The sequence below is a fragment of the Papaver somniferum genome, chromosome 11, assembly GCF_003573695.1.
Source record: "Papaver somniferum cultivar HN1 chromosome 11, ASM357369v1, whole genome shotgun sequence".
Lineage (NCBI taxonomy): Eukaryota > Viridiplantae > Streptophyta > Magnoliopsida > Ranunculales > Papaveraceae > Papaver > Papaver somniferum.
Window position 1 is genome coordinate 56,418,842 of NC_039368.1, and position 9,035 is coordinate 56,427,876.

A 9,035-nucleotide genomic window follows, 5' to 3' on the forward strand; every position below is an offset into this window, starting at 1 on the left:
GGAGCGGAGGAGAAGAAGAATGGAAGGAGAAGAAGTTATTAGAGAAGGGTAAAATAGTTATTTCACCATCATTTTGAAAGCCCCATATATCTTTTAGTGTGGGTATAAAATGTGTCCTGACCCCCAATTAGTTTCCATGGCCCCCAATCCGGCCTTGATTAATAATCGGAAGAAATATCGATCGAATTTAAGGAGATAAGAGTGAAAATAATCAGAATATACTAATATTAATCGTGGAGTATAAATTCGTTAATTAGGGGAAAATAAAGGGTATTTTAGGTATTAAAAATGAACGTGGCTTTCGAGGTTTGACATGGCATGGGCTAACGCCCAAATTTCAAAGGACTCCAACTATTCCACTATTTAACAGGATCAGTCAGTGGGGCTTAGAACATGAACCACCGTGACCGAGAGAGAACAACATTGAGTTCCAACTTTTAGAGACAGAAACCAAGAAAGAGAGTGAGAGAGATCGAAGAACAAAAGAAAAGTTAGGGTTTTCATACTTCATCTGAAGCTTGAACAAGGTAAAATCTAGGGTTTTTCTTTCTAGTTTCCCAAATACAAGTCTTTAAAAAGTTGTTATGCCTTTGATTTTCACTGTTTGTTTCTGGTTTCAGTTTCTGTAGCTTTTTTGTTGTAGATCTTCAAGTTTCTGTTGTTAATCTCTAGTTTTTGAGTAATTTTACTTTCAATCGGTGCAATGCATATACATTTCCTTTTTTTGCAAAAAAAAGAAAGTTGTTGCTAAAATTGGTAATCTTTTGTGTTAGAGATTATGGTGGTAGTGTTGTCTTTGATTTATGTTTTGTTGGTGATTATCATCTATTCTGTGGGTCTCATCTAGGCTTTCTTTGATAATTTTGATTTTTTTCTGCACAAGTCTGGATTTTTTTTTTTTGTTTCTGTTGTTTAAGGTATGTAAAAAGAAGAACTTTTCATACTTTTTATAAGAGTTTTTTCTGTATGATGCATGTTGGTGTGTCTCACTCTCTTTCTAGGCCTTTTTTTTTACTTGGTCATGGTTTTTTACCTTTCTGGTATGGTGCTAGGGCTATTTATCTATGCTTTAGAATTATCGGCTCATAATTTAAGAATTTTGGAGTACATAATAATGTCTCACTCTTATTGTTGTGTCTTTTTTACTGGTCTTGGATTTTGTACTTTTCTGTTATGTCTGTAGGAGTTTCTTCTGTATGATTCATGTTGGTATGTCTCACCATTTGTTTTGTCTTTTTTACTTGGTTTGGGTTTTTCTAATTTCCTGGTATGGTGTTAGAGCTTTGAATTGTGCTTTAAATTTATCAGCTCATAATTTTAAGAATTGGAGACTTAATGCACATTGAATTACATGCATGCAGTACGAAGTACTCCATGATGAGATGTGCCAACTCTCTATAGTCTCTAGATCAGTCAGTTTTATATGATTATCTTTAGCTTGACCAAGTGTTTGGGTATTTTGCATGTTGTTATACTATTTTCAGAAGCGTTTTAAGGGTCTTGGGGTGTTGTGTTTGTTACTTAAACTTGCTGGCTTGTTGGGTTTTAAGCTAACTCATAATTTTTGTTGTATCTGTTGTTTAGGTTTCAGAGATGGGATCTAATGAGCCAGATGGAGCTGAACCTACAGAGTTGCCCCCCCCACCACCACTCCCTTCTGATGTAGTACCACTACGAGTGGATGGTGTGGTTTCTGAAACAGTTCCAAAGGTTTCTAAGCCAAAACGTGTCCCCATGGCCAGGAAGGGCCTTGGAAACAAGGGACAGAAGATACTGCTGCTCACCAATCACTTTAAAGTTGCTGTCTCAAATTTGGAGGGCTACTTCTACCACTACTGTGTATGTATTTGCATATTCTATGCCAATAATGTGCTTCAATTGAAAGTAATTGAAAGAAAAAACCCATCATGACTGCTTTTTTTTGTGGATCAGGTTACCCTGTTTTACGAAGATGGTAGACCTGTGGATGGTAAAGGCATTGGTAGGAAAGTGATAGATCGAGTGAAAGAGACCTATGATACCGAGTTGGCTGGGAAGCATTTTTCTTATGATGGGGAAAAGAGTCTATTTACTGTGGGTCCCCTTCCAAGTAACAAACTTGAGTTCACTGTTGTGCTTGAAGAGGCCTCATCAAACAGGTATTCTTTTATGTAATGCTGGACTGCCGTAAATTGTTTTCTCTCTTCATTCTGCTGCATTATTATTATTAACTCAAGTCTCTTAATTTAGAACTGCTGCTAATGGGAATGGGAATGCGAACGGGAGCCCTGGTGGCGGAGGCAGTCCAAATGAAACAGATAGAAAGAGGTCTAGGCGTCCTTACCAGACAAAGAGTTTCAAGGTAGAGATAAGTTTTGCTGCCAAGATCCCCATGCAGGCCATAGCAAATGCATTACGCGGTCAAGAGACCGAGAACTCACAAGAAGCTCTCAGAGTTCTAGATATAGTCTTACGACAGCATGCAGCAAGACAGTAAGTGAATCTTTTTATCTAATTTCGGAACTATTTGCTATACAAGTGTTTCATCCGATGCTTTGCTTAATTGCAGGGGTTGTCTACTTGTCCGTCAGTCTTTCTTTCACAATGAGCCACGGAACTTTGTTGATTTGGGTGGTGGAGTCCTTGGATGTAGAGGGTTTCATTCCAGTTTTAGGACCACTCAAGGTGGATTATCTCTGAATATTGGTAAGCTTTCCTTACTCTCTTGGTAGTTGCAAATTTAATGTATTATTTGGGCTCATATTTTAATCACTTCGAATTTACTGCAGATGTGTCCACTACCATGATAATAAGGCCAGGACCTGTAATTGATTTTTTACTGGGCAACCAAAATGTGAATCATCCAAACCAAATTAACTGGGACAAGGTAAACATCATTTCTCATCAAACATTGGCATATGTTTTATTGATAAGAGTTATCTCACTGAAAGTTTTGAATGTTGACAGGCTAAGCGAACCCTTAAAAATCTAAGGGTCAAGGTTAGCCCCTCAAATTCGGAGTATAAGATCACTGGACTGAGTGAGTTGCCTTGTCGTCAACAAATGTAAGCATCCATTGCTTCTATAGTAGTTTTTTTCCCATACTGTTTAAAAAAAAAGATAGTATCCTGATGTTACTATCTGGCATACATATTCTTATTTCGTGTCTCTAAACCTTTCAACATTGCAGGTTTTCCATGAAGTCGAAGGGTGCAGATGCAGATGGTGGAACTGTCGAACTTACAGTGTATGATTATTTTGTTAACCATCGGCATACTGAGCTAGAGTACTCTGCTGATTACCCATGCATCAATGTTGGGAAGCCGAAAAGGCCGACATATATCCCAGTTGAGGTGAAGATGACACCCATAGTATGTTTTGCCTTGAAACTGGTGCATTGAATGTACTGATGTTCAGTGTAGATTGTGGTTCTTTTCCTTTGTAGCTTTGTTCATTGGTATCTTTGCAACGCTACACAAAGGCACTGTCTACTCTTCAAAGATCTTCGCTTGTGGAAAAATCAAGGCAAAAACCCCAGGAGCGAATGCAAGCTTTGAGTAATGTAAGCGTCGGTTGTTTATTTATATATTTGTATGCCGCCAAAGCTTTTATCTTATATGGCGCTTTTCTTATTAAATTTAACTTTGTTGCAGGTGTTGAAAATCAGCAACTATGATAATGATCCAATGCTAAAATCTAGTGGTGTTACAATTTGCAGTCAGTTTACTCAAATTGAAGGGCGTGTTCTTATGGCTCCCAAGGTATTATTCATTGTTAGGGAACGCTTTGCTTGAAAGCTGATAATGCAAGCTGATAATGCAATGCTTTGCTTAATTTGTCTTCATATGTTGTTTTGTTGTATCAGTTGAAGGTGGGAAATGGTGAAGATTTCTGTCCACGTAATGGGAGATGGAATTTTAATAATAAGGTGCTTAATGGTCTTGACTGCTATTCTGGCGAAGTTTTTACATGTTGTTTTACCTAACAAGTAATACTTTGTTTTTCAGAAACTAGTGGAACCAACCAAGATTGGCCGTTGGGCTGTTGTCTGTTTCTCTGCTAGATGTAATATTCCTAGTCTTCTTCAAAACCTAACCAGATGTGGTCAGCAAAAAGGAATTGTAAGTGTTGTTTTTCTTCCTCGCCACAGCTAGGTGCTATTTTTTTCGCCTTATTTGCTACTTTCTCCCTGTAGGCCATAGATGAGCCATTTGATGTCTTTGAAGAGAATCCCCAGCACAGACGCAGCCCAGCTAATGTTCGTGTGGATAATATGTTTGCTCAAATGAAAGCAAAACTTCCTGGGGCCCCTCAATTTCTTCTCTGTATTCTAGCAGAGAGGAAAAATTCAGATGTCTATGGTTGGCTGATATTAACATTTTTTGTTTTGTTATCTCTTTGTCCCTCTCCTAATAATGTGCCTAGGGTTTTACTTATCATGGTTAATATTGTAGGACCATGGAAAAGGAAATGCTTGACAGAATTTGGAGTTGTTACTCAGTGTATTGCACCAACTAAAGTAAACGACCAGTATGTTACAAATGTGCTATTGAAGATCAATGCCAAGGTAACTATCAAATTTTAATTGCATTTGATCTTTTCCTCGTGGTATTTTGTCTGATTGTGCATTTTTTCTCATTATATATTGGTTTTGTTTGTCATAGCTTGGTGGTATGAATTCATACTTGTCTGTTGAACGCTCTCCCGCTAGCATTGTCGGCAAGGCTCCCACCATTATCCTTGGCATGGATGTATCGCACGGGTCTCCTGGCCAATCTGATGTACCATCTATAGCTGCAGTAAGTGTCACCTTTTGTTTGGTCTCCTACCTTGGTGTGTTACGGTTTTGATAGTGCTTTTAGTTTTTTTTCTGTGGAGCGGGATAATTTGATTGACAATGTTTGGTCATTTTTTGGAACATGCTCATTAGGTGGTTAGCTCCAGGGAATGGCCTTTGATCTCCAAGTATAGAGCCTCAGTGAGGACCCAGTCTCCGAAAGTTGAAATGATTGATTCTTTGTTCAAGAAAGTGTCAGATACAGTGGATGAAGGCATTGTTAGGTTTGTTGTTTACTTTTTCCCCTATAAGTGAACTAGCTGTTTCGAGTATAGAATCTGGGGATATTTTGAATCTACAATACAGTTCATACCTTTTAGTGGCGTCTCATCACATGCATACATGCTTTGCTAGAATCTATTTTTATTTCTTATGGGCTGTATGCTCATCATTTTTGTTTATAATTATTTTTTAGGTCTGACATCATGGTTTGGTTGAATTTTTTTCATATTTTTTTTCATTGCAGGGAGCTGCTTCTGGACTTTTATACGAGTTCGCGTAAACAAAAGCCTGACCAAATTATAATTTTCAGGTATGCCGGTAGTTTTTCAACTCCTAATGTGAGAATAACAGGGAAGCCCATGTATCCTTGTGATTGCGAACATGAACAGTGTTTCTTGTATTCATAATTACTGAGTGGGAATTATAGTATTTTCCGTGGTTCCCCTTAAAAATAAGGTTGTATCCATATCTTTCTTGCATGTCTATTTACGTTTGTTTGGTTTCAGGGATGGGGTCAGTGAGTCGCAGTTCAACCAAGTTTTGAACATTGAGTTGGACCAAATCATAGAGGTGACCTTTTATCTTTTGTTTGTTTATACTGTCTTTAGTTCTTTGATAGACTAAATTACTAGCATTAACTTTTCTTTGTTGATGTAGGCCTGCAAGTTTCTCGATGACAAATGGAACCCAAAGTTTACAGTGATCATTGCACAGAAAAATCATCACACCAAGTTTTTTCAGAGTGGATCTCCTGATAATGTTCCACCTGGTTAGGATTACTTACCTATATATCATTTTGACTGAGAATGGTAATTTCTTCTAATTTAAGTGCTGAAACATATTTTGTTTACCTATTGTAGGTACAGTCATTGACAAACAGATATGTCATCCCCGCAACAATGATTTCTACATATGTTCACATGCTGGAATGATTGTAAGGTCCTTGTGCTTTCATCTTTTCCACATGTGTTCTCAATGCTCCTTGCAGTTCATCACTGCTCTCAATACTCTTTGATCATTAATGGTTTTCTAACATTCTTCTCTTGATTTTCTTAGGGAACTACCCGTCCCACTCATTATCATGTTTTGATGGATGAGATTGGGTTTACAGCTGATGACATGCAGGAGTTGGTGCACTCACTTTCATATGTGTAAGTGGACTACATGTTAACTTATCTTACATGTGGAGCTAGCAAATACATAAGAGTTGTAATAACACTTAAATTCTTTACTTGTTGCAGGTACCAAAGAAGCACTACTGCGATATCTGTTGGTAAGCCTGTTTATCCAGTATCCCGATTTTTCCTACTAAAAGACCTCACCCAAAATTCAATGCCTGTATTTTCAACCAAATTGTTGTAGTCAGTAGTTAAAATTGGTGGTTAATCCTTTTTTGAGTACATTGTGATTTGTGTTTTCATTTTTGTTCCAGTTGCCCCTGTGTGCTATGCACATCTTGCTGCAGCTCAGATGCAACAGTTTCTCAAGTTTGAAGATATGTCTGAATCCTCATCAAGCCATGGTGGGGTAACATCTGCCACTGGTGTTCCTGTGCCTGAACTTCCCAAGCTTCATGCTAACGTGAGCAGCTCCATGTTCTTCTGTTGAGCTGCTGATACTTTTGTAAATGGTCAAGTGTCTTTGAGGAACTGGTCTTGCAACATAAGTGTTCTTCTGGAAGGGTTGTACATATAAAGCTGTGACTGTTGTGCAGCAGCCTATTTTGGTTGTAGGGTCGGGTAAACATTACTAGGTCTTTTGTGTGTTCTAGAGGTGCTGTTACAACTGTCACAGCTCTCTTTTTTGGCTAGTTAGGTGCGTTACAGGCTAACAGCCTTCTCTTCGGATTAGTTGTCTGTTTCTCTTTTTTCTGGTCTCAACTACTTGTGGAAAACTTGGAATACTGGCTTTATCAATGAACCATGATATTGGGCATACCAAAAACTTTCAAGGCATACAAAGGACTAGTCATAACTTGGGTGACCTTATAAGGGTACCCTATGGGTGGTTTAATTACCTATATGCCCTTAAATCTTATAAATTACTAATCTATTTCTAATCCTAATACAAAAATCTATAATCATAAACCTAAAATCAGTTTCAACCCGTTCTTCCTCCCCATCCTCCGCGGCCGAACTCACCTTCTCCTTTTTTTTTCAACCCGTTCTTCCTCCACAGCCGAACCCACCTTCTCCTTTTTTTTTCAACCCGTTCTTCCTCCACAGCCGAACCCACCTTCTCCTTTCTTTTTTCATCGTATCTTCCTCCATAGTCGAACCCACTTTCTCTTCTTTTTTTTTCATCGAAATTTAATTGTCGATTCGTGAAAATTTAGTCGACGATTAAACTCATCTATATAATGGTTCGCCGTAAGCCAGTATCTCGTTCTAATCGAGCGATTGAGCAACCGGTTCGCCGTAAGCCAGTATCTCGTTCTAATCGAGCGATTGAACAACCCATTGAAGAAGAAGAAGATTTAGAGAGTGAAGAAGAAACTCAAAATCAACCACAAAATCAACCGGAAGAAGAAATTGAAGAAGAACCAACTCCAAAAATGAGAATAAGAAGGTCAGTTTTACAAACCCATCTCGTATTTGATGTTTTTGATTGGTTTGATTGATTTAATTCGTCAAAATCATGTTTCTGCGGCGGTTAGGTTCGGCGCAAAACAAATCTTAGATGTGCGCCGAGCTGTTCTTGAAACTGAACCCTGAAAGTGCATATGAACGGCTCGGCGTATATCTGAAATCCGTTTTGAACCGAACTTAGTGACACAGGAACTTATATTTAGGATCGGCTTATTCGATGGTGTTAGTTTTGTGCCGAATATGTTTTGTGAATTTCAGAAATTTTGCATGTGCGTAGGATCGGCTTGTATGGTAGTATTAGTTTTGTGCCGAATAATTGTTGTTTGAATTTCAGAATTTTTGCATGTGCTTAGGATCGGCTTGTATGGTTGTATTAGTTTTGCGCCGAATAAAGGTTTCAATTCATAAGTCTAGATTCGGCTTATTCGATAGTATTAGGGTTGCGCCGAATATCATTGTTAAAATTTCATAAATTTTACAAGTGTATAGGATCGGCTTATTTATATGATATCATGTTGCGCCGAATACATGTTTGAGTTCATAACCATAGACTCGGCTTATTCGACGGTATCGACTGTGAGACGAATATATAGGATCGGCTTATAATTGTTTTGTGGTATGAGCCGATCCACTTTCTGTGTAAGCTAATAAAAATTTCAAGACATGATTCGGCTCATATTTGTTATTTCGGGTAAGCTGAGCCTTCTTATTTTCTTACAAGTTTTTGGATTTCCAAATCTCTTTGTTGTTCGAATTAGTCTTATAACTTTCATACTTGTGTCAGGACCAATGCAGCTACAAAGAGGAAGAAGATGGAGGTAACACCTTCTACTTCTAAAACTCCCGATCCTAGAAGAGGAGGTAAGAAAAAATTGGGAGCGGGAGGTAGAGAAGGAATTTTAGAAGAAGAAGCTGAACAAGTAAGAATTGAAAGACAAGAAGAAGGAATAGCTGAAGATGAAGAAGTTGATGATAATCAAGAAGTTCATCAAGAAACACAACCCCAAGGAAAACCCAAGAAAGACAAGAAAGGTAAGAAGGTGGCAGAACCCGAGAAAGAGAAGAACGATGATGATCGACGGATCACTGGTTTACACATTCCTGATGAAGATGACGTAATTACACCTCGATCAGATGGTTTGCCTCATGGTCTTCCGGAAGATGGAGGAAATGTGTTGATTGGTTATGCCGATTCTTGGGCGAAGAAAATTTATGAGACTCCTGATCACAACCGTGCAGTCCGAGTATTGAGACACCAGAGGGCAGCAGAATGGAGTCTTGATGAAGAGGTTCCTGAGGTGATTGCTTACGTACAACGCAGTGCTTTATGGCCTATCATCAATTATGGACATAAGGAATATGATAGTGTGTCGGCCTCTGCATTTACCGAGCGCTTTTGTCCAGAAACT

At 38.4% G+C, this 9,035-nt stretch overlaps 1 protein-coding gene across 2 annotated transcripts; it reads left to right on the plus strand.

Moving 5' to 3' along the window:
* Positions 1-376: 376 nt before the first annotated feature.
* LOC113321799 (protein argonaute 4A-like) lies at positions 377-6,982 on the plus strand. 2 transcript variants are annotated; one of them, XR_003346879.1, is made up of 23 exons: positions 377-527; positions 1,585-1,839; positions 1,933-2,138; positions 2,230-2,472; positions 2,549-2,685; positions 2,769-2,866; positions 2,947-3,044; positions 3,170-3,332; positions 3,425-3,541; positions 3,633-3,740; positions 3,845-3,907; positions 3,987-4,100; positions 4,175-4,340; positions 4,434-4,546; positions 4,644-4,778; positions 4,910-5,040; positions 5,283-5,348; positions 5,545-5,608; positions 5,696-5,807; positions 5,899-5,977; positions 6,095-6,189; positions 6,280-6,311; positions 6,471-6,982. XR_003346879.1 is itself a non-coding variant. In XM_026569716.1 (23 exons), exons 2-23 carry the CDS (start codon positions 1,594-1,596, stop codon positions 6,644-6,646), a joined length of 2,757 nt encoding a protein of 918 aa, XP_026425501.1. In that variant the 5' UTR covers positions 377-527; positions 1,585-1,593; the 3' UTR covers positions 6,647-6,982. The 2 variants fall into 2 exon arrangements, 1 of the variants encoding a protein (XP_026425501.1); XM_026569716.1 differs by having other exon boundaries at positions 5,899-5,972.
* Positions 6,983-9,035: the final 2,053 nt, after the last annotated feature.

What these genes read in the sequence shown, in the direction of transcription:
- LOC113321799 (XM_026569716.1), top strand. Translation starts at nt 1,594, where the DNA reads ATGGGATCTAATGAGCCAGATGGAGCTGAACCTACAGAGTTGCCCCCC. An exon ending in GAAGAGGCCTCATCAAACAG is followed by an intron (nt 2,139 to 2,229) that starts GTATTCTTTTAT and finishes CTCTTAATTTAG; the next exon opens with AACTGCTGCTAATGGGAATG. An exon ending in GTGGATGAAGGCATTGTTAG is followed by an intron (nt 5,041 to 5,282) that starts GTTTGTTGTTTA and finishes TTTTCATTGCAG; the next exon opens with GGAGCTGCTTCTGGACTTTT.